The sequence below is a fragment of the Osmia bicornis genome, chromosome 1 (assembly GCF_907164935.1).
Source record: "Osmia bicornis bicornis chromosome 1, iOsmBic2.1, whole genome shotgun sequence".
In the NCBI taxonomy this organism is placed as follows: domain Eukaryota; kingdom Metazoa; phylum Arthropoda; class Insecta; order Hymenoptera; family Megachilidae; genus Osmia; species Osmia bicornis.
This window is the reverse complement of record NC_060216.1, coordinates 16,065,149-16,088,922: the sequence shown is the minus strand read 5'-3', so window position 1 is coordinate 16,088,922 and position 23,774 is coordinate 16,065,149. Positions and strand designations below refer to the sequence as shown.

The window sequence follows — 23,774 nt, the reverse complement described above, 5'->3', positions numbered from 1 at the left end:
ATCCGACGCTCCGTCAGTTATGTTTACACGGAATTAATCCCCGACTTTGTATACATTTTAAATCTTATTACGCATAGATTGTACACAATAACACGCGTTTTAAATATAAAATATATCATTTGCAACTAATTAAATTTTGTATTCTTTTTCAATCGAATAAAAATGTCACTATCCTTTGCTAAGTTGCTAGTAAATTTTTGCGTATTGGCGCCACTGATACTTCTTTCCAGATGGTTTCTCCAGTGACTAATTCATAGTAGTAAAACTCGGAAAAGTGTGCTTTAAAGCCGGTGCATGTTCCTGAAATGAATTTTTAAACTTTGGTAAGGTCATGAACGAAGACGGAAAGGATTTTGTGCTTGAAAAACATTTATTTTCACATTGATAACGATAACTGGTTTGCTCGATGTTTACTTGGAAACACACCTCCCTTTAAACTGTCGGTAATTTGGAAAATTTCAAACGTAAAGTTTGTCGAATGTTCCCTTTTCTTAGAAAATTGTGCTCCAAAAAATGCATACTGTAGGTTTTTTTACAATTATCTGTAATCATCAGTTACACCTACCCACATGTTTCTCCGGTAATGTTACTGGGTGTGCTTGTTTGCCACAATCGTTCTGTTTTTAAGTTGTTAAGTCACCGTACATTACCCCAAAACGTACGGTGTTCATCGACGAATTAAAAATATAAATGACTTATGGATCGTTCGTACTAAAATCTGTATGAACTTGGCGAAAATTGTTGTTAACAGAGTACGTATTGCTGATAACGATTTAGTCACAGAATTAATTTATCAAAATGATTCTGACGAATGACTCAACAAAGAATCATCGTTCGAAATTACTGAGAATACGTGGATCTTTCTTTTTTAATATTTATTGAAAAAATTAGTCAAAATATATGAACAGTTGATACTTGTTAACTGCAAATTAAATATTTCCACTATTCAATTAACTAAACAACTTGTTCTACATTTCCTCTGTATTATAATAAAAAACTAATTTTTATTTTGTAGATAAGAAGCAATTCCGACTTTACATTAAAACTTTTCATTTGTATTGGAATTGAAATAACATAATGACAGAATATAAGCTTGTAGTTGTGGGAGCTGGAGGTGTTGGCAAGTCTGCGCTTACAATCCAATTAATACAAAATCATTTTGTAGACGAATATGATCCCACTATAGAAGATTCTTATAGGAAACAAGTAAGTCTTTATTATGCAATGATTAAAAAATTACTTTAGATAAAAATTAATTTATAAGATTCCTGGTTGTATCAAGTATTTTAAATGTAGGTAGTCATAGATGGGGAGACGTGTCTTTTAGATATATTAGACACAGCAGGTCAAGAAGAATATAGTGCAATGAGAGACCAGTACATGAGAACTGGAGAAGGATTCTTATTAGTATTTGCTGTAAATTCAGCTAAAAGTTTTGAAGTACGCAAGTCTTATCCTTAATTATTTAATTCTTCTTGGAAACTTTAAACAGGAGTTTGGTATTATAGGATATAGCAACATACAGGGAACAAATAAAAAGAGTAAAAGATGCAGAAGAATCCATGGTGCCAATGGTGCTGGTAGGAAATAAATGTGATCTTCAACAATCCTGGGCGGTAAATATGACGCAAGCGAGGGAAGTCGCTCGTCAGTATGGTGTGCCTTTCGTTGAAACTTCTGCCAAAACGAGAATGGGAGTAGATGATGCTTTTTATACTTTGGTAAATAAATACATACCTATCTTTGTTTACATTGAACAAAGATTTGTATCAATGTTTATGTTGATAAATTATAGGTGAGAGAAATCCGAAAAGACAAAGAACTTAGTGGTAAGGAAAAAAAAAGAGGTAAGAGGACAAGTAACTCCGGCCGTAGGAGACGTCGATGCTGTTTATTTTAAATCGCTAAGACACGTTAATTTTCTCATTCGATACATTAATGCAGAAATAGATTGTAAAAATCATTAGATTATGTTCACTTTACACACATTTTTGCAGCTTCCTCTATAGAATATTGTAATAATTTACAAGCACAAGTTTTTCTATACATTGGGAGGGAAAAAAAAAACAAAGTATGTAATAGCATTGTATAATATCGCATACATTTTTACTCTTGAAGTTAAATCTCATAAAATTCATTGTTTGTTCAACAGTCTGCCATATAACTCTTAATATTCCATTAGCAACAACATGTTAACCCTTGATTGCATAGAATAGTCGGTATCGAAAATATTTTTTAGACCATCCGCTTACCTTACTGTTATTGTATGCATGAAACCAAGTATTATCCAATGAAGGAATTGCATAGCTTTAGGTATTGTGGATGGGAAATATAATACGTAACTCGTTAAGCGTAACAATGTTCGTCGTGCATATCTTTTACATGGTTTATTCAGTTAGTCTAATATAGTTTTAAACGTATATTTAATTGAACGTATTTTTAATCTTTATTTCTATAATCTACTACGCACAATGAAAAATTCCATTTACCTAATCAAGAAGATAACAAATCATAGGACTCAAAGAAGTAAAATGTGGATAACTCATTTTGTGCTGTGATTAAATAATCTTAAGCATGCCATGCTAGTTAGGTATTACTATGATTAAGTATGCAATTTTAACATAAATGCCTATTTACAAGTTTTAGAATATATAGGTTCGTTCGCGTTTCCTTTTTTTAGTGCAATTAAAAATGTATATTCAATACTCCTTTATACGAGAAACGAAATAAGCTTTTGCTTATGTAGAAAATAATACGTGGTTAATTTCTATAGAAATGTTCGTAGTTATTTACATTAAGTAAAATCGGTAGGTATAAACTTACGTTAATTTTAGTAGACGAACGTAAATATCATTTTTATTAATCTGTTCCACTGTAGAATTAGAAGCCTGTAGCAGTTATAATTTAAGAATTATATAAAATCGATACTACGATTTACATTGATATTTGAATGTTTAGTTATATCTCTTTATAGTAAAGAGATAGTATGTCGTATCACATTTTTCTACCATTTTTCTCGTCGTTTTCATGAAATTATTATTATGAAATTTAATCGTGATTATACGATAAGAAATATATATTATCTTGACATTACAAATATCAATTGTAAACTCGTAGTTATATACTTTAATATTTGTTCAGACAATAATCTGAACCGATAACGTATACAAAATTAATTTTTTCTATAAAATCCACGACGTCGTATAGAAGATTTAGTATTCCACGTCTCGGATCTGACTGAATTTTGAACAATCAAGGGTTAAATACTTTGCTAAATGATCTAAATAGTACAATTTGCAAATATTCTTATATATGTAAACGCGCAAATTTGTAATACTAGCTTTTTCAAATATTGAAAATGTGTATATATAAAATTGCACAGCATAGGTGTTATTATGTAGTTCAAATTCGTAATAAAACTTTGTACAAAAAGTGTTCTTTATATTCATTCTATCTTGAATGATTATCTTTAAATATTAATTATAGGCCATCTATGCTGTTTGGTTTTATAATATTTAAAAAAAAAAGAACGATTAAAAAATCGTTAATTAATCAATTTTATTCTACGAACGTTTCATGTAAAAAATTACTTTATCCAAATCAAACGGTCCTAAAATATTGAACAATTAAATTTTTGAAATCAAAGTTTATGCATCCGTATATCATAATATGTAATTATATTTAATGTAAACTCTGCCGTTTAAAAGAATTTTTAAAAAAAGTTAGACATATTCATGTTACGTCTATACTTTTTATTCTTTTATTCAGAATACATTATCAACTGAAATAAATATCATACAAGCATACCACACTAAGTACAAATTTAAAGCAATGTTTTTCTTTTTATTTGATACATTTATTGAACATATTAACTCAAATACGAAACATACCGGTAAAAATGCAAATATAAAATAATTATGAATATTTCGCAATAATGAACTTCTATGTTAACAAGTTTGATATAGCACTCATTTCTAAAAGTGGAATATAAAATAAATTTATAATAATTCAATATGCTTTTCCATTATTAAAAACAGCCTTATTTTAAACTAGACATTGAAGAGGATTACAAGACAGTTTAGTATGTCAAATATTATTATGCATATGCATCTTAATTTTTTAATAACATGGTAATTAATATATATATATATATATATATTGTTAAATTTTCTAAGAGATTTTGTATTAATTGATAAAAATTTTTAATTTAACACATTTTTCATTTAATAGCATGGTAAAAATATTGCAACGATACGAATGTAATAATTAGTTTATGAAATAATTAGAATTAATAAAAAAAGACTTCATTTATAAATATCAAATGGTTTTTTTGACCTGTTTCAACATTTTAAGTTAATAGTTTTATCAAAGATCGAAGGAATCAATCAGTATTTTTTAGTATTGAGGAATTGGGAAACTATGTGCAGTACCGAGCATTATAGGCTTCCCGAGAAAGAATGACAATGTAAGAGGTGATTTTAAACAACTTTTTTCTTTGCCGAAATGTTGATTAAGACTTAGATTTTGAATTATTAATGAACAATACGGGCCATGTAGAACACGCGCAGATGCGACCGCAGGAGTGTCAGCTATGAACCGACGTACCGAGTAGTTGGTAGTGCGCGCTTCGCGGGTTTTATCTAGAGAAGCCTATTGTTCTTGATACTGTACCATGCAAGTACATACATACTCCATATTTTTGGTTTAGTTTGCATTTATTTTCGAGCACCTAAGTAAATATAAAATCGTTATACGCCTATATGATTCTGTATGTAACTATATCACTGTCATGTTACTGTTTACTATACGTATAAGCTAATTTCTAATTACATACGAAACGGTAAATGTAGGCTTGTGTGTATACAGTAATGTATATGTATATATATATATATATGTGTATATATATATATATATATGGCACGTCAGTCTGTACGTTTAATTACTTAAACCACTTAGGAGTAATTATTAAATACTACCGTGTATCTGTCATTAAATTTTATAAATTGTTTTGTTACGTTTGGCATTGTTCATGGCGAATGGCTTTAGCACTACCGTATCATTTCCATGTACTTTTGTTTATGTTTGCTTAGCATTTCGGTCACGGTCACTAATTGTTTTATCGTCGGCTAAAAAAACATATTTATCAATGAATATTCATCCAGTTGTAATTACGTACCGTAAATATTTATATTGAACTTATAAACGTACCTGTGACTTTGATAAAGCTTGTAGTTCTTTTAAGTGAGAAACACAAATGTGATGTAACGTTGCCAAATCTCTTGCTGTATCTGAAACACAACTCCTGTTTCTTGGATCTGCACCTTCAGATTCTGGTTTTTCAGTCACGTTCTACGGTATAACAAGTTCAGATTATTTAAAAATGAAATTTTATTTTGTGCAACTTAAGTTAAAAAAAAAAAAAAAACAAATACATACAGATAATTGATCAAGAAAGACAACCATTCTTTCTTTGTTCTTGAGAATAAATGGATTGACTACTTCCATGTATGGTTCTTTACCGCCAAATTCTACTAAATTGGCCAAGTTTTGTAAACATTTTGCAACCATTACTAACGATCTATAAAATTATTTTTTTATAATTAATGAATAATTCATTCAGTTCATCAAATTTCTTACGTTTAATAAAAACCTACCCTACCTTGCGGCAGCTGGAGGTGGAGGTTCAGCTATCAAGTTAAATGACCTAGGATTTAATATGGCAGGGCACAGTAGGCGTAAAAATATAAATCCACTGACTACTCGCGTTCTGACTAGTCTCTCATGCGGCCATTTGGCAACAACTGCTCTTTGCAAACATCCACAAATATATCTCAAGGTTCTTGGACACGCGTCAGGACTTGTAAAAATGCTCAATGTCACTTCGTCTAGGACCTAAAGTAACCGTGATTGTAGTTAATTATCAGAAATACTTGAATTTTAAATTACGTTTATCTACCTGTAGTAAAAATTCTGCGTTACTGCACGCATCTTCTGGAGAATCCATTTTTGTTGGATTTAATTCACAGCTTTGTTTACTTTCAATTAATTTGACTATAGTGTCACGTAAAGCTGCTTTTAGAAACGAGGTACAAACTGATTTCATGTACAAATCCATTAAAGTAGTTGTAAGGCTAGCAGCTCTAAACAGTGTTGGTGTTTCGTCTTCTTTGTCCACCTAAATAAAATATGAAGTAGATTTAACAGGAGCAGCGATTTAATTGATTATTTCTTTAAAACAAATACAAATCAACATACTTCTGCTTGATTCAGCGATCTTAAAAGATCTGCTTCTTTCCTTTCGTGCCTAAATATTCTAAGTAAACTATTTGCCAGTGGTACTCTATCCAAATGACACACATCTGCTAGTGCTCTAACAACGTGTAGATCTGGATCCAATAACAGTTGTTGTAATGGACTATATTCTTCGGGAGGCATCGCTAGATCATGCCGATATCTGTAATATTATCAGTGAATAAAAAACACGGTAACATTTGACAGTTTAGGTACTTGGTGAAACTTATAATACCGTTACCTTATTCGTAAACGCAACACACCCCATTCACCTATCGGGGTAACTCCTGATAACGGATACCATTCATCCATTTCTTCTCCGTTCGTTAAACTTGCCAGTTCGACGGTCAATTCTGCAACTTCGGTATCCTTACTACGTTTTCCCTTATTGTACAATGTTAAAGAAAATGACATAACATCTGGTGGTACATCCCTGTTAAATAATTTATGGTATGCATTATTCAGACATAAATATTTTTAATAATTAATCATATACATACTCTAAAATGAACTCTTCATCCCAGATTGGATGTAATCCAGTCTTAACCTTTGTACGAGCAACTTTTACATTGTTTAGAGCCACTATGATGAATGGGTTTGGTACTAACTTATATGGAAGTCTATGCGCGTCTAAAATATGCAGATGTAACGAACGCAATTCACGAAGACGAGCAACCTTTGGAGCACGAGTAAGTTGTGATACACATAATGGTTTCAAGGCATTAATCCAGTCTAAAGCATTCTCTGAATTTGGAGCGGCCAAATATGTTATCGTGGCTAAACATGGTAAAGCACGTTCAACTAATTGAAAGCAATGAGGTCTATCGAACACGCTTTCATGAACCTAAAAGAACTACATCTCAGGAAAGAATTTCCATAATTTGATTGTTATCGTTATTATTACTTAATGAATATTCTTTGGTTAATGTTAGTACAATTAAAAGTATATACATAAGAAAAACTTTTATTATAGTTAATGTAGTCTATTTACCTGATACAAATAAGCACAGCTTAAATCGATCAGACCCTTAGGTTTGGTCCTTTTTGGATTGTCATACAAGTATAAATGAGTATCAGTAGCATCCACTAAAAGTACAAAGTATAGTGCTTTCCACTTTTTGTTTTTTTCCGATTTCTTTTCTAAATATCCTTGCATCTTAATTCCCTTATTTTTCTTTGCTCCAGACTGTTCGCGACATTCCCTAAGAGTCGCGTATATCTTTTCTGCATGTTGTACTTCTCTGTTTACTCTTACACTACCATCAGGTTCAGTTACCATTGCTTGAACCAAAGTATGTCCTTCTACTATTTGTTCTTTCCGATATCTGAAAACACAGTTTTAGTCAAAGTATATACATTTCGGAATAATTTGATATTCATGAAATTGCCGTACCTATTGATAACAGCATCGAGACATTCGAAAGTTCGACCACCCATAAGATAGCGCACACCTTTCTTTTCGATCCTAAATCTTTGAATCTGATTGTTTATATGAAAGAAAAGCGAATAATCCCCTGGACTATTGTCTGAAGGTCTAACCTGAGTAACGGATATTTATTTCTAATTTATATTAATGCCACCAATGAAAACCAATGAAAGAACAAGAATTCGAATATAAATAAATTACCAAGAAACTACCAGGTCCGGCTTTCACTAACATATCAACAGCTTCACTTTTTGTGACATTAGGATGGAACCAAGAGAACACAGTGTTAGGATCAATAGAATCATCCAAATCTTCCACTAATTCGCGAAAGATTAAGCCCTGTTCACCCGTCCTATGAGCGGTTACCCATAACCAACCATCTCCCATATCATTGTGTACAAAAAATATGTCACCCTTCTGGAAGCTCAACTCATCTGTATCAGGCATTTTTGTATACGGTAATATCGCAACTATCCGTTTTTTGTCATTCACTGGTTCAGGAGGTGGAGTAGGATGTATAAGTCTTTCTCTCTTTAAAAGATCCGAGCAATGGGTATAATATGCAACTAAATCTGACAAGCTATTGAATTGTCTGCCACCTATAATAAGAATACCATTTTGTATTAATACATAAATAAGTTATGACTGTTTTTGCCATACCTATGTAATAGTCTCCACACACAGCTGTAATTCTAAAATGATTAATGCCAGTTCTTCCTAAATAAGACAGTACATAACTTCCAGGCTTTCTGTCACTTTCACGCACTAGATAGCTACCCATTTTACTTGCATCCCATAGTCTTTCTTCTGCAGTAAATCTATCTAATCTACCATGATACCACCTGTAAAACATTCATGTGTTAATAATCTAATATTAGTTGAAATTAAAATATCTATTAGATTTGTACAAGGTCTTACTGATTTTCTGGAGGGGCTGTTAACAATGTGGCATTAGCACTATCGGGTTCCTCTGTATCCTGAATATCATCTGGTATATTTTCAAGAAAAGGATCAAATTCATTTTCTGCATTCATAGATTCATTCTGTCCACCATCTTCACTGCCAGTGCTAGGTGAGCCACCTTTGCTGTTATGATCCATCTGTGAACATAATTACATTAAAATATACATTGATTACTTTATGTGAAAATTTATAAATATTTTTTCCATGCAGGACAAAAATAAAATATCAAGGGGGAAGATAAATGCTTTTATTTTTACATTGTACAGTATAAGTGTATACTTTAAATATAACATATATTTTTGTCAACAAAACACAAATACCATGTGCGAATTTCTCTTCATAATTCTCTTGTATCTACTATCTTCTCTTGATATTTACTTGTACCGTTCAAATCAATTAAAAACCATTATACGTAAACGATACGACAAGTTCTTTTCACCGAAATATTTAAAAAAAATAATTAGAAATTTGTAGGAATCGTTAAAACTCTGCAAGTAGACATACATCTTTAAATGTACAATTTTACTTAATTTCCCTTTGTTTTATAATCAATATTTTTAAGGAGAGCGTGATAACAGATGAATAATCTAAGATGAATAATACTCGTAAGTACCTTAGCACTGTTGGACACGCTCGGACCTCCGCGCACAAATTCTGCCATTTCTAATTCATACACACTCCTTCATACACACGTGTATGAAAAAAATCAAAAGTATTAATCCAACGGCATCCGTTTTATTGCAACCCCTTTTACTACAGTTATATACAAAAGAAAACTGTTATTGATACAAAATGTATTGACGTTTCTCAGCAGCCATTTTACTACTGCACGCGGAGACCGCAGAATACCTACGGACAGACGATGAATATTAACGCATAAAAATGGTAAATTGTATTATACGTTCACGGCATGTTTTTAAAATAAATCATTCATCAACCGATTCAATAACAAAGATTTTCGCACATCGAACGCGGTATGATTTGCTTTAAATTACTTTTATAAATAATACACCATTGACAATGAATACATAGAGATAGTTGAATATCTCGGTAATCATGATCAAAAGTGCTGACCACTATTATTAATATTATTTCGGCGAAATATACATTTCAACGTCGATTATAATGTAAAATAAATTTTATTTTCAGTATAGGAAATGCAAATGAGGGAAATGTACTTACATAAAATTGTGCAGTGATCGCTAGTTACTTTTTGAAATTTTTCGCTCGCTACGTGTTAGCCTTTTTGAAATGGCGGAAATCTGTTCTGGTATACAACGTCAAACCGAATGTCACTGGCATTTAAATTATTTTTCTTGCAATAATCATCTGTCGTAGTAATTGACGATTATTGAATCGTAATGGTAAGATCATGGGTTTTATTACTTCGTAGTTAGTAATTTAAATAAGTATAAGAATATATGACTAAATCACTTATAACTTTATTATAACCTTTGAATCGGTTTGAATTTAAACAATTTATTTTAATGATTTTATTGGGGGGGACGTATAGTCTGCCCTATTTAACTTCCAGAGTCTATTGACAGTAATTTTATTACTGATATGCACATGTACATATATCAGGTCCATTGTACCCAGTTTGTTGGACAAGAGATTGGGCAAAGTTGGGTATGTATCAACAGATGCTAACTCCTAACTTATATCTTAACAAAATATGGCATGGAAAATGGTATTAATGATATTTGAAAATTAGCTTACAGGGAACCTTCTGGAAATGTGCAAGAATTGGTGAAAGAAAGAGCCCGTACGTGGCAGTCAGTTGTGTTTTCATGGCTTTCAGTATTTTGTTTTGGACCTAAAATTTGTATCAAAATACTGAGTGGTTAAGAACTATATCAGCCAGAGAGGTGTAATTATGTGTCAATTGTAAACACAGTGGGGTTAAACACAAATAAAAAGTATATTTATCTACAAGGTTTAAATACCTGTTGTTGCGTTATCATCTAGAAGAATGGACTTGAATGGAAACAGAGAAAAAGGAAGAAAAGATAAAAATCAGTACTATTTGCATGGTATGTTTTATTTGTCAACACGTTTTTTTTTGTTTTTCAAAGCTATATAATTATCCAATTTGAGCACATTTTCTCACCGTATTCTCATAATATATTTTTTTCTATAAACAACAACATTTGTTTTTAATATAGTTATTGTAGAATCGTTATATTGAGCAGTGTTTTACGATATACAATATTTGTTAAATAGGTATATTTAACATACGCATGTGTATGTTGTGTGTGTGGGTTGTGTATATATATGTGTGTGTCCTTACTTCGCGGATATGCTACTATTCCAATGATGGAAAACCACGCACCATGACTAAAACTTGTACTCTGTAATAGAAGATATTTACGAGAACGATAATATTAGTAGAAAGTTCTGACGTCATTGGTGCGAAAAATGTTATCCATTGAGGAGAATCAAGCCTTTCTACTAGCACCGTTTTTGCATACAGATCCTAGTTACAGAGTAAGATATGATTAACGGTTTTGCGAGGAACATTGAAAAATGATACAAAGCACAACCTACTAGGAACGCTTATTGTCGATTCTTTGAAAAGAAAAATATTCTCTTCGCAATCGTATCGCAAATGATGTATATGGTAAGATAACACCTCGTTCATACATGTCATTGAATAAGAGAACTAAGCGACGTATGTTGAATAATGTGACAATTAATCTTGATAACAGCAGACGAACATTGAGTAAAGCGTGTAACACGAAAAGAAGCTCGATCGTTACCCTATCGAATAACAGCAGATTCCTCGCAGTCAACCACACCGGTTATACTTCTTACAATTGTGGTCTCGTTGAATCGTTGGCAATATGAGGTAAGTTATTTGCCTACGTTAATTAAAAAAATACATAAAATCAGAAAAGTAAGGTCTAGTATTTGTCCTAAAATATACAATTAGTACGGTACTATACGCCCTACGGATATGAATCTGACTTAGATATGACGTGTTAACGTTTGTTAAGATGCCACTTAACGATCTCGGTTATCGCGCCCATAAATAAACGTATTATCTTATTATCCCTTACGTACAAATTAGTATGCTAATTATTTGTCTGCGTTCGAGTACAATCGAATAGTTGATTAAGAAGGGGTTGATCCGCGATTGGCCGCGAATCTTGCAGAAATGGACGTAAAATAAAAAATTTAATTAACAAGAATCGTTACGAAGTAACGGTGTTAGGTATAATAAGGGATGTTCATTTCATAACGATGGAAAATAATTTCTCGATATGATCAATCATTTGAATCAGTAAAATCGAAAGAATCGTTGTTGCATTTGTGTATTCGCAAACGATATGATATATCGTGAAAAATGACACTCTTGGTGGCCCACTCGAGAATAGACACCCTGCATATGTAAGGCTTTCGACGCTAACATTTATAAAACTTACATCGTCACTTCTAATAAGACGACAAATCGGAAATGATCGTTTGTATCAATGAAAAGACTCTAGTTTCCCTTTCGTTCCTCGTTGATTAAAAAAATATTCGACAACGTTACATTCAGTCCAACTAAAGAACACATTTCGCTCACGACAATTATACTCTTTTCCCCGCGTTTGAAAAACGGATAAAAGGGTCATAAAAAATACATTCGTAAGCATTTATCTTTTTAAAATTCGCAACAGTTTCGCCTGCGGACTAGATCCGCGATGAGAGATCGCTTGTTCTCGCTGTATCGTCGTGAGAAGTTTAGGCCACGAATACACGTATAATCATATGCACTGCACGCTACTATACTCGTGGCCTGACGCTTCATCGTGTCGTTGAGAGATCGCAATAAGAACTTCCCGTCGTTCAATTAAAACTTCTTAGTTAGTCGCGGTTTTTTCACTTCGTCGCCTGATATTGGTAGATGTCGTTCGTTCGTTCGTTCGTTTCATCACATTTTGTTCGCGCTTGATTACGTTATTTGGAACCTCGGCACGTATGTTTTACTAATCGGTACGGTTTATCGTAGACTGAGGAAAATGAGCAAGCTAAACGCGTAGATTCGTGTGCTACTAGTTTTTACATTCGCACAGCTTCGTATGTTTGAGCTGTCTCGATTTTGAAACACGTTTTTATCCTTGATAAAAGGTGCCCGTGGATCGACGGTGGTCGAGGTCGTCATGTGCTTATTGTAAACGATCCTCGCGGTGCTTTTCTGCATCGCTGGTGTGCTCATCTGGTGGAAGATTCGATTGATCGTCGTGACTTGGGCAAACTTTGATTTTCCTTTGCTCAACTTTTTCCAGCTTGCAGACGTGGCTCGGGTGGGCGGCGTTGCTCGTTCGATCTCTGAAAACAATTCAACCGAAACGTTTACGCGAAAGGAGAACACTGTCTCAGTGGTCTAGAGATTTGCACGGAATTTCCATGATCGAATCGTTTTTCAACCTTTTGTGGTCGGAAGCCGAGCTTCTATTCCATTCCGTTCCATTCCATTCCATTCCATTCCAGTCTAGTCTATTCTATTCTGATCTATTAGCGTAACACGACCTGATTAAACTCGTTAGATTCTCGCCAAGTCTATTAATTTTGGTCGAATCGTGTCGCTGATCGTAAAGGGATGAAAATTTTGATCGCGATCAGAGGAGAAATATCCCGTCAAGACGATGATGATAATAATAACGCGTTCGTCGATCATTGGCTTACCGTACACCCTAAGGGTGGCTTCCGCTTTGCCCATGCTCGAGGACGCTGAACACGTGTACTCCCCTAAATCCGATTTTTCCAAATGTCTTATCTTTAGTTCGCTCGTTGTCTTCCATTCCTCGTCCGGATGTCCTCGTTCGTCAATTTCGTATCTGCCGCTGCATTGACAAATCGTTTGACTTGAATATTCCGGATACGAATATGACATCGATTTTCTTTGGTCACACGCGAACGTCAGATTCCGTGGTAAACGAACAAAGGGAGAGGAATCGAATCGAAACAAAGGGAAACTACGTACCCGCTCATGATAACTTGTTCCTTTCTAGTCCACAAGTTAATCGTCTTTGGATAAGCTTCGATCAAACAGATTAACGATACGTCCGTGTCCAGAGGCGAGCCTAACAGCTGGTTGGGAACTTTAGCGCTAGGCGGAACTAGAATTACAACGGATAAAAATTGCTACTTTCGATCGATTGATTTTTTCTACAACCCCTTTAGTTACCGGCGCTAACCGAGAGTTCTGCTTAAATATCGAGGTGTTCGCGTGTCGAATTAATAAGAGGAAGACTACTGGAGTAGTCAAAGGGTTAATCGAACAGCATATAAATCTTGCAAATATTTATTCCATCTCGGTTGAGATTCAATCTGGTAGAGATCGTTAAACACGGCAAGTTTGTTAACGAAAGGGAGTTTGATTACACCGAGCGGAGAAGTTTTATTTAAGTTGTAGGAATAATCAAAGCGATTAGATGTCTTCGTTTAGCAGACAGCGGCAATAATTTTCGGTAAAGTATTATATAATGGTGGAGAGGAGAGTAGAGGGAAAGGAGGGTGTACTCACAGTTTACCCTTAGATAGACTCTCTTGCTGACTGCCGGAGGCACTTCGTTTCTGGCTATGCAAAGATACGCTCCCATTTGCCTCCTGTCTACCCTGGTTAATTCCAGCTTCTCGCCGGACTGGTTGTCCACTGTAAAATCGCGCCTCGTATGAATATCTCGTTGAAAGCTCTCGCATACATATCGCTGGCCTCGCGCCAGTTTTCGCACATACACCAAATTACGCGGGAAATACGTCGTTTGCTCGTTAATACTAGGAAACCGCCGCCTATTACAACCCTAAATCTCCAAACCTCACCTTTGGAAATCGTTTACACGACTCGTTAACGGTTTAGTTGCCTTCAGATCGATTTAACCAACACGATACGTATACGTATACGTATTTCGTTTTTCCATGAAATTTTAATATAGGGCTCGTAAAGCTTTAAAAGTGAGTAACGAACGCGTTGCGTTAAGTACCGAATACCTATTACCGGATGATGTATCAGACAGAATATTTAGAAAGTTGGTAAACGCGTATCGATTACATCGTTACAACGTGTATCAGCGTTTAATTATGCGTGCGCGTATGCAACGCTTTTGAAATCAATGAAACGCTATGAATTACATTATAATCGACCGATCGCACGGCATAAATCATCGAGCCGTTTCGCCAGTCCGATAGAACGTGTCACGAGCTTAATGAGATCCATCGAAAATGGAAGATTCATTATTTGCATTGACAGCTCGCAACCTCTCTGCTAGTCGACGAATATTTTTGTTACAGTACCGATTCCGTTCGAAATATTGTGCGTCGATTTATCAATACCGTTCGAAAAATTGTTCCATTAACGAATCTGTCGCGTGTTCGATGCGAACCACTCTCGGCTCGTAACAGAATTTCCAGGAACACTGAAAATCGACAAATTACACGATACAATAGGTAGAAGGTTCGCGTACGTAACGGCGCGGCGGCGTATCCTGAAAATATATTGAAAGTCATAGTACGAACAAACTAATCCCTATTCGATGAGACGTATCTGGAACGTAATTGCTTTCGATTCTATGCATCACGTGCCTCCGCGAATTTACGACGTCTTCATGGTTCCGCTAAGCGGATCTTGATGCCGAATCGTCTCGCCTACCCACATTGGATAATTACTTCTCGAAGGTGTTTCAATTTCGTCGAATCTTCCATTTAAATTTTCATTGTACCGATCGATCAAACGATCGTTAACGCTTCTCTATTGCGAACTGTTCGAGTAGCTAGGATATGGAGCGGGGCGACGAATTAATATAAAAAGAGGAGAATCGAACGTTATTTGTCACCGGCAATGACGGTCGCGAGAGTTCTCGAGACGAGATAAAAATGTAATATCTTACCTGGTATCAGCGGATCGTGAAGACCCCTCATAAGTATGAAACCACTTTTCTCGCGTCGCCAGAGCACACGAGGTGGCGGTCTTCCAGAGGCTTTACACGAGAGGGTGGCATTCTCACCCTCCAGTACGGAAACCTCACCCTCCGAGGTGCCGGAACTCAGTATATCTGGCGGGACTGAAAGAAAAGAAACCGGTCGATCTGATCTGCCTTGTAAGCGATAATCTGGACAACCGGAACCTTATCCACTTGGCCAAGTTCAAACACGAATTCAACTTGGAGAATTTCGAGCACGACGTGCACCGTATTCCCCGCGTCGCGTCGCGTCGCGTCCGGGAAACGCGTCTGAATTAACAGCTAGCAGGGGCTGAAATTACAGACCACAATGGAAATCGATCATGATTTTAACGGGTGGGTAGAGGGATAGCGGTTAGCGATAGGCACTAATTCAATGACATACTCGTTAATACCGATACCTATCTATCGATTTCGCTATTGATATTGGTAAGACGCAGTAACTAGAGGATATCGAAAACATCAACGTATTTTCTTTGCGATCCTTCCGGATCTAAAAAGTGTACATATATCGATTTCGAACAAAAACGTATCTACGGTATCAAAAGCTAGCCGAGATTGAAGCTTGCATGAAAATCAGGCTGATTCGTCTATCCGGATCGAAATCAGGTTAAAACGCCTGGCCCACCGTAGGCGAATTAAACGCTAGCTAACCCTGGCCAACGGAAAGAAACATTTTCGCGATGAAATCTCGTTTCTTTTGAAGAAAGGCACGAACCTCGGACCATTTCAATTACGCGAGTTCTGCTTGGACAATATTCCGTAGGTCGGGAGGGATCGCGGTTCGAGTTTCGGTGGGATGGAAGAAAAGGAAGAAAAAAAAAAAAAATGGAAGCGGGACCTTTCCTGTGTTTGCTTACAAAGGAATTTCATTCCATTCGGACCGATCGCCCTTTAGAGTTGAATACCCAGCCAGGCATACGCACTCTCGATGAATCCTTTTTCTACCCCCTGCTGGTGTCCACGCACGCACGATACACACGATCCCCGCGTCTACGTTACACAGAAGCGAACCTGTACTCTGTGTACAGAGTGTTGAGGAAGTAACGCTCGTGGCTGAATAGTAACCATACGTTTTTCTTCTCCCTCGACGTATTCCAAAAGCTCGTCGTTCAATTTCAAGACGTTAATCAGTTTTTCATGCAAGTTCTTTTTGTTCGAACGGTACGCAAAGGCTAAGCTCCGCGAGCCACGGTCCTTATTTTGCCAACACCCTGTAAGCGGAGAGAAGCAAGTAGAGAGTATCAGAGGGAAATGGTGGTGGGATGAGAGGGTGGAACGAATAGAAAGCAGGCGAGCAACGTAACGGTTACGGTCCGTTCTGGTGGGTCCCATTGAAACGTATTCTAGCGGCGAGGCGCGCATATTTTCCATCCCTTCTCGAGGTAGGCTAATCGAAACCAGTGCGTGCGTTGCGTGCGTGCGTGCGTGCGTGACGTCTGTAGGAGCAACCGCAAACAGCCGACCGTAGCCGGCCATAGGAATGCGGTATAACGCGCAATTAGGCATACCTAGGACATCCACGCATCCCAGCTGGCTCAACATGGGCTTCGTATTCAGTTGGCACATGTAGCAGCCTCGGTCAGCTTCCCGGAGATGGCGAATATGGAGCCGCGAAGTGGCTTCCTCCTCCTCCCTCGAGTCACTCTGATTCTTCGCCTTCGCGCTCTCAAACGTGACGAGAAACCGGGGCGAGTGGGTCACCGTTCGCTGACCCATCGACAATATCGTCTGGTCCTCCATTCGAAGCCATCCCACCTGAGACATTCGATACAAGTTTCACTTCTTTCTCACCCTTTCTTTTAATAAACTTTAACGCCGATAACAGCGTCGAACCCTGAATCCGCTAGCTTCCTTGCTAAGTGGTTCCGTGCCACTTAGACAGGCAATACCGTGCATACTTCCTTTCATAAAGAACGCTCCGATTCTTGTAGTCGGGGAAAAAAACGGAATTCGCTGGAAAGAAGAGGGCTCGAGCAAAGTTTTCGCTAATTCGACGCCGGCAGCCGTCGGTTTACAGTTTTTTCTTTTTTTCTTTTCTTTTTTTTGCACGACCGGTAACAAGCAACCGAACCCTCCCAGGAAAATTTCGAAAGTTTACTTAGCCCCGACGCGGCGCCAAGTCTACCGGCAAAAACCGGAGGGGGAAACAACAACAGTTTTAGTTGAAACAACGATATCGCGATAGAATTAATGGGCAACGGTTGGCGGCGTGGCAGCTCGGTAGTAGGTAGAAGGCATCGCGAAAATTGCAAGCCGATTTACGGCAGGAAGTATGCGTTGCGGGGCGAATGATCGGAGGGAAAGAGAGGAAAATTGCCGGGAGTGAAAAGGGTGCCGAACGCTTTGCTTGCAAACGTTTAAACGGCAAATTTCTCGGTGAGGTGTCGATTTTACTGGTCGCCCGAGGCTGCTTCGCGAACGAACGCAAAATAAGACACCGTTTCCAAACGACGCGAAACACCCCGGGCTATTAATCGGGCCCCTCCGCGTTTCAATCGTTTACATCGATCGGATGAAAAATAATGGAAAACGAAATCGCGGCTGAATGGAGTTCGAAAACATTCGTCGCATCGCGTCGTAATGCTGTTAACCCGTTGATTGCTTCCGTCGACGTCGCTCGTCTCTCCGAATACATACACGGGTTACACGCTAAAACTTTTAAAAATCACCACCAAAATAGTAACTCTAGAACTAGCGAATTCTCAAAAGTTTCAACCTGACCTCGGTGCAAGTAAATTAGCTATTAGAGAGGTGTAAGAATATTTGTTCTTTCCCTGAATACCGAACTTTCTTCGTAACCACTTTTTTACGATTCGATCTCGCGAGGAATGTCCAGCAAACGATCGACTAATTAGAAACTAGAGTCGTGTATTCTCGCGTTTTTCTATGCCCGACGATCCGGCTGTAATTTTCTCACCTCTCTTCGCTGTGTAAACTTTCGATGCGTGATAAAACGCGTTAAAATCCCGTGACGAGCCCAGCTGACGTTATTTTACATTATTTTCGCGCTTTCAACTCGTCCATACCATTCACTCTGCTTATATGCGACAGTGTGATCACGTACGACCATATACCAGTAACCAAATAACACTCGATAACCGCAGATTTGTATTAGCACGAATCCATTCGACGAAATTACCCTCCTGGTACCATAGTCCACCTACCACCCTTCGCCGATACGAGTCCTGTACCATTTGACCCTTAACTCGTTCCACGATATGAAACACGGTGCTGTCCCCAAGTAATATCCACTTGGCACTATTTATTCGACTTTATCCGTTTTTTAGTTTTATACCACGCGCGATATCTCCCTTTCAACGTTCAACGACATTTTTAAACCAGAAGTCGTGGTTTGCTAGAGTCTCCAATAAACCTATTTCCAACTTTGCCCCGCAAAGTTAAATCATTCAAAGATAATAAATTATTCTGCCACAATCGCGAGCACCGCTGTTGCGAATATTTCACAAAGTAGGGCAATTTAGCACACGCGACGAAATTTTTGTCCGGTGAAAAGGTTAATATTTGAAAGAGCAGCGTCGAATCACAATTTTGATAAAAATTCGCGTCGGTTCGCTCTTTGTTTGCCGTGCGTTTCCTCCTCATACTAGCTGGCTTCGTTTCGTTAACGATGCGAAACAAAATAATTAAAGAAACACCACTAATTGTTGCGCCGTAAATATGAAAATGCGAGGGACGGGAAATAATGGGTTTGGTGTATGCGCGTGTGTACATTGGAAATCAACGATGCCGGGTAAATGACCCTCCTCGTCAAACAAATTTCACGCGTTGCTACCACGAACCTTCCATCCGTTGTTGCGCGTTTTATCTTCTTGGTGCTCGAAAGAACTTGATAGAAACGTATGCGCTATCAGTGTTGAAAATTTAGTCGTGATATCCTTCGTGAAAATTCAATTTCCCCGTTTACTCGCAACTTTGCAACGCGACGTCGCTGATCAAAACTTCACACCCTCTGTCGGTCTCGGCTCGTTTTCTCGGCAAAGCCTTTCTCGCGAAACTCCTTTGACCTATTGTTGTGCTAACACGCGAGAGTTTAAGACGCCTCTATTTTTCTTCGCGAACGCCCCACCAATTTCTTTCTCCTCGCAGCTTCCTTTCGCGTGGCTTCGGTTAAGCGTTCATGAATGCGAAACGCGGATTTTCCGAGAACGCCGCTTGAAAAAAAAATTTCGAAAGAAAACGCCTCGAATCGAGTTAGACCGAGAATATTCGCCTTGGTTTATTGGTTCGTTCGAGGACATACCACGTAATAATGCAGTGAACTCGGGAGAATGAAATTAGGGAGAGAATGTGTTCCTTTATATTTTCACGTGAAAGTATACAAAGTCTTTGTATTCGCATTTCGTAAAATGCGTAGAGAGTGGAAAACGAAATCGACGAAGAGTCTTTTGTTCAAACTGGTTGGCAACTTTTCTCTCTCTCTCTCTCTCTCTCTACTTACTTTGCCGGAGAGATCTTTCCGTGTTTTCTTATCCCTAGTATACCGATCTGAACCGATTTTTCTAAAGCCTTGGTCCATCTGTAAGAAGCAAAGAAGAAGGGAGCTCGAGACGAGCCCCGAAGCTTTTAGCGTGTAGCCACCGTTTCATCCAAATAGAACCGGGCAAATCGGCAATGCTAAACCCCCCTCTTTTCTTTATTCCGACTTTCTACGAAAAAAAAAAAAGAAAAAATGAGAAGGAACGTTTCTCTGAAAGGCTACGTCGCCTAGCGTCGCGAGGATGCTGATCGAGGAACGCGGTCATTTGCACCAGCCAGCGACTTCAAAGCGATTCTCCTCTTGTACTCGAGGCTGGAAAAGACGTCTGCCGAAAGTGGAAAGATTTATGGCTTCTGAAACTTCATCGGACGTGTTTGGATAGAGCTTTCCCCTGTGCCGAATGCCTAAAGTTATTGCGTCAAAGGGAATATTACGTCTGGCGTGAAACATAAACGAGAAACGTTTGAAAACTCGCCAGGGACGGTAAACCGATAACCGTGGACACCGATACCAGGCGACGCGACGACGAAAGTCGCTTGTATTTCGAACGCATACGGATCGAGATGGAGCGAATAGTTGCTCGATTTCTCGCCCGACGAGAAAGGACGAGAAAGATTTCAGTTGAGAAAGGAATAATAAAAGATCGAAGACGAGCGTTTCCACGCTGCGATTGTAATCGTCGAATCGTGTTCTTATTCCCTTATTTATAGCCGACAAAATCCTCTCCCCCGTCTATACGATCGCGCATAAAAACCTCGTAAAAAGCGAAAAAATACGAGACAACGATCGACCTTCTCGAGGGAAATACCTTGAATCGAGAATGGAAGTGACCGACGAAACGAAAATCCTCCGGTCCCATCAAGAAATGATCGTTTCGCTTCACGAAATTTCCCATTCGTCTCGCGATTTTCTCGAAATCGATACCTTCTTTGCGCGTAAGTATGCGCGTCACGTTGCTTCGAGGACGTATCTTTCGAATTAACGAGCCTGAGTTTCCATGAAACGTAAACGCGTTCGCGCCTCTGAAATGACGAGACGAGAAAGAAAGTTACTATAGTCGAAAGTTCGAACAAAATTCACAAGATATTTCACTTCTCTTCGTCACGGTGTTTAAACGGTAAATGGGCGCCTCTAAACTACTCGGTCGTTGAACAGAAAAAAATAAATAAAAAAGAAAAATTCCAAAGAAGCAGCGCGAAAGAGAGCGGTTTTAGCGATGCCGCGGCACGTCGGAATCGTTGATCGTTGACTGATTTTAATGTCGATTTAATTTCCGGGCCAAAAGGAATAACCAATCTTCCGGAAGAGCGGCGCGGCGTTTGTGAGTGAAATTAAATAAATTAGCATAGAAAATGAAACAAAGAGAGTATCGTTTTCTTTTATACGGATGCGTATTAATCCGAATTGGAAGGTACTTGGGTATCTGGGTGAAAAATAACGAGGGGGTTAATCGAGGTTCGCGACCGCGTAAACTTTCCTATCCATCGCGTGACACGCGAGACGACACCACGGATCGAAGACTGACTGATCGTTCATCGTGTCCTTTCGCGTGGATTCGCTTATGCCTTTCCATTCATGGCGTTCCATTTCTGATTAACGCCCGAGTCTCGTCGACGACGACGCCACGACTTTGGCAACTCCGTTCCATCCCTTCAGCCACTTCCCCGAGCTTCCCATCAAGCATCGATGAACCAGAGTATTTTCGGGTATATGGAGTCGCTGCCAGACCGATCGAGGGTGTGGGGAGCAGAATGTACAGAGACAGAGACGGAGACGGAGATGGAGAAAGAGAGCAGGAATAGAGGGGTTGATGTCGAGAGAACAGTGCGGAGACGAGGTTGGAGGGAAAAGTGGAAGGGGTTGGTTGCGAGAGAGACGATGGGTACGAGTTGGCCGGAGTGGTGTTTCCCCGGGGTAAGCATGAGCATATACTTGCCCGGGGCTTATTCAGACAAATCGGTGATTGCTGCGGAGGCGAGCGAAAGGGTAGCTCGCCACACCATCCTTCCTCCCCGTCCCTACCACCACCGGAACCGAACCGCACGCCACCTTGTTGGAGTAACGAAGACTGAGGGGATTTTAGCCTGAAATCCGCGATGGAGAGAAGAAGAGAAAGATGGACGGATAGTGGAATAGGGAGTTTTGGCCGAAGAGAGAGGAAGAGAGGGAGAAGTGGTAGCGGTGTGGATACAGAGACGAAGCGAGATCGTCGGGGTTAGAAGGAAGAAGCGGAGGATAGAAGGAGAGCGAAGAATGATTGTTTCCATGATTACAATAGAACGGAAGAGGAAAAGGGACGGGAGGGCTGGGTTAGCAGAAGGGTATGGGGAGCAATCTCTTAGCGCTAACGTAGATTCGTGGGCCAGGGTCTCTCGAAATATTACACCGGAGGGGTACCGAAGAGAGAGGACCTTGCCGATGCCCACCAGGGAATTTCGTAACTTTGCCGGATAATGTGTGTCAGTCGTCGACGATGTTCCGGAATTTCGTCGAGAAGAAATCCTCGCGGTTTGTTTTCCGTCGCGACGGAAAGGCTCGACGTCGCGCAAAGGGTACCAGCAGACCCGTACGTCGACGTCAATTCGATTTGCCAGCTTGCACGCGAACGGCTCCCTTTCGAGGAACAAGCTTCTCCCGTTAAAAACAATAGATATAGGTATTTTAGGAAAATGACGAAAGAGATGGTAGGAAGGAATTACAATGAAACGCTCGAACAGTTTACCAACGATGATGACTCGTTAGAATATGTAAAACGTTTCGAGAAAAGGAGTAGCAAGCGTTATGCTTTCTTAAAAGTTTCCACTGCTCGAGAGTTTCTCACGGTGAGCGACAAACCGATCGGGAATACGCGCAGAGATCCGATGTAATCGTATGCAGCACGAAATTATGCAAAATACAGGGATCGGGAAACTTTTTATCGGATAAGAGGTTCGTTTCTCCGGGATAGGTCGATCGTTATCCCGGGTCTAGCGTTCGAACGAACCGTTATCTTTGTCGCTGAGGTAACGACTCTGCCGGCGACGTAATAGTTTCCGTTCTCGCTCTGCGCTGGACAAACTGTTGTTCCTTCGTGACAAAGTGCTTGAGACATTATCGACGGTTCCCGGGCCCCCGGAGAACGAAAGGATTCAAACACGACCGATCATCCCATCCGCTTTCTTTCCGCCTGCAATTCTTTCTTCGTCGTCCAATCAATTAGGCTTGGACGAGCTTCTTCGTTATTTTTCCAACGCGAGACGAGCTTGCGAATCACGTTTTTATACAAATTTCTGAATCTTCAATTTTCTTCGAGCCAAGATTCGAGCGTAAAGGGAATTGCACGCATTATCGCGAGGAGCAAGCTCGGAGCTCGAAGCTCGTACGAATGATCGGTGTCGCATCGCATCGTGTAACCCGATGCATACAAGCATACAGGCAGATGTACGGGATGCGCACGACAGTCACTTCGGATTAATTACCAAGTGCAGCGTTATAGATAACGCGTAGGACCTAGGAGATGCGGGAATGGGCCGCGGGGCAAAGGGACGCGCGATACGATGTTAAATTGAACCTTTCGTCGGGTTGATTCCTGTGGTGCCAATGGCACACCGGTGCGTCGGCTAAAAGCAATTACCGGTGTTGGTCGTACGCGCGAGCACGTATCGCTCGG

The 23,774-nt window shown here is 38.9% G+C and overlaps 5 protein-coding genes across 12 annotated transcripts in view; 3 read left to right on the top strand and 2 right to left on the bottom strand.

The window, feature by feature from the left end:
• The first annotated feature begins 212 nt into the window (after positions 1 to 212).
• LOC114871890 (ras-like protein 1) lies at positions 213 to 4,012 on the top strand. Of its 2 annotated transcripts, none has more exons than XM_029178448.2 (5): positions 213 to 752; positions 1,016 to 1,206; positions 1,297 to 1,440; positions 1,509 to 1,721; positions 1,796 to 4,012. In XM_029178448.2, the coding sequence occupies exons 2-5, from the start codon at positions 1,078 to 1,080 to the stop codon at positions 1,898 to 1,900; spliced, it is 591 nt and encodes a 196-aa protein (XP_029034281.1). In that variant the 5' UTR covers positions 213 to 752; positions 1,016 to 1,077; the 3' UTR covers positions 1,901 to 4,012. The 2 variants fall into 2 exon arrangements, with proteins under 2 accessions (XP_029034281.1, XP_029034280.1); XM_029178447.2 differs by having other exon boundaries at positions 215 to 323.
• Positions 4,013 to 4,117: 105 nt separating this feature from the next.
• LOC114871859 (ras GTPase-activating protein 1) lies at positions 4,118 to 9,383 on the bottom strand. 2 transcript variants are annotated; one of them, XM_029178378.2, is made up of 14 exons: positions 9,294 to 9,383; positions 8,636 to 8,817; positions 8,378 to 8,559; positions 7,919 to 8,316; positions 7,685 to 7,830; positions 7,283 to 7,616; positions 6,792 to 7,135; positions 6,533 to 6,724; positions 6,256 to 6,454; positions 5,957 to 6,175; positions 5,660 to 5,892; positions 5,437 to 5,578; positions 5,209 to 5,349; positions 4,118 to 5,126 (listed from the first exon to the last, which is right to left on the bottom strand). In XM_029178378.2, the coding sequence occupies exons 1-14, from the start codon at positions 9,339 to 9,341 to the stop codon at positions 5,049 to 5,051; spliced, it is 2,838 nt and encodes a 945-aa protein (XP_029034211.1). In that variant the 5' UTR covers positions 9,342 to 9,383; the 3' UTR covers positions 4,118 to 5,048. The 2 variants fall into 2 exon arrangements, with proteins under 2 accessions (XP_029034211.1, XP_029034212.1); XM_029178379.2 differs by lacking the exons at positions 4,118 to 5,126; positions 5,209 to 5,349 and having other exon boundaries at positions 5,487 to 5,578; positions 5,655 to 5,892.
• Positions 9,384 to 9,472: 89 nt separating this feature from the next.
• On the top strand, positions 9,473 to 10,623 carry LOC114871871 (protein kish-A). The gene is made up of 4 exons (XM_029178408.2): positions 9,473 to 9,565; positions 9,830 to 10,044; positions 10,194 to 10,309; positions 10,395 to 10,623. Exons 2-4 carry the CDS (start codon positions 10,042 to 10,044, stop codon positions 10,498 to 10,500), a joined length of 225 nt encoding a protein of 74 aa, XP_029034241.1. The 5' UTR covers positions 9,473 to 9,565; positions 9,830 to 10,041; the 3' UTR covers positions 10,501 to 10,623.
• A 7-nt stretch (positions 10,624 to 10,630) lies between these two features.
• LOC114871862 (protein pygopus) overlaps positions 10,631 to 23,774 on the top strand; it is a 60,727-nt gene continuing 47,583 nt past the window's right edge. For 3 of the 6 annotated variants that reach the window (XM_029178392.2, XM_029178394.2, XM_029178393.2), the window contains exon 1: positions 10,730 to 11,528. The gene's annotated coding sequence lies outside the window, so the exon portion shown is untranslated. The other 3 variants (XM_046285393.1, XM_046285396.1, XM_046285392.1) reach the window with 3 other exon arrangements.
• LOC114871864 (lachesin-like) overlaps positions 11,535 to 23,774 on the bottom strand; it is a 28,748-nt gene continuing 16,508 nt past the window's right edge. Inside the window, exons 4-9 of the mRNA XM_029178396.2 lie at positions 17,136 to 17,382; positions 15,553 to 15,726; positions 14,193 to 14,321; positions 13,650 to 13,785; positions 13,352 to 13,509; positions 11,535 to 12,994 (exon numbers count right to left, since the gene is read on the bottom strand). Of these exons, the coding sequence (XP_029034229.1) occupies positions 12,666 to 12,994; positions 13,352 to 13,509; positions 13,650 to 13,785; positions 14,193 to 14,321; positions 15,553 to 15,726; positions 17,136 to 17,382 (1,173 nt within the window). The 3' untranslated portion in view covers positions 11,535 to 12,665. The remainder of the gene's footprint in view (positions 12,995 to 13,351; positions 13,510 to 13,649; positions 13,786 to 14,192; positions 14,322 to 15,552; positions 15,727 to 17,135; positions 17,383 to 23,774) is intronic.

Coding starts and splice junctions, on each gene's coding strand:
- LOC114871890 (XM_029178448.2), top strand. CDS start 1,078: ATGACAGAATATAAGCTTGTAGTTGTGGGAGCTGGAGGTGTTGGCAAG. Junction 1,441..1,508: donor ATTCAGCTAAAAGTTTTGAA/GTACGCAAGTCT, acceptor TTGGTATTATAG/GATATAGCAACATACAGGGA. Junction 1,722..1,795: donor ATGATGCTTTTTATACTTTG/GTAAATAAATAC, acceptor GATAAATTATAG/GTGAGAGAAATCCGAAAAGA.
- LOC114871859 (XM_029178378.2), bottom strand. CDS start 9,341: ATGGCAGAATTTGTGCGCGGAGGTCCGAGCGTGTCCAACAGTGCTAAG. Junction 6,176..6,255: donor GATCGCTGAATCAAGCAGAA/GTATGTTGATTT, acceptor TATTTTATTTAG/GTGGACAAAGAAGACGAAAC. Junction 5,579..5,659: donor CCACCTCCAGCTGCCGCAAG/GTAGGGTAGGTT, acceptor ATAATTTTATAG/ATCGTTAGTAATGGTTGCAA.
- LOC114871871 (XM_029178408.2), top strand. Junction 10,310..10,394: donor AAGAGATTGGGCAAAGTTGG/GTATGTATCAAC, acceptor TTTGAAAATTAG/CTTACAGGGAACCTTCTGGA.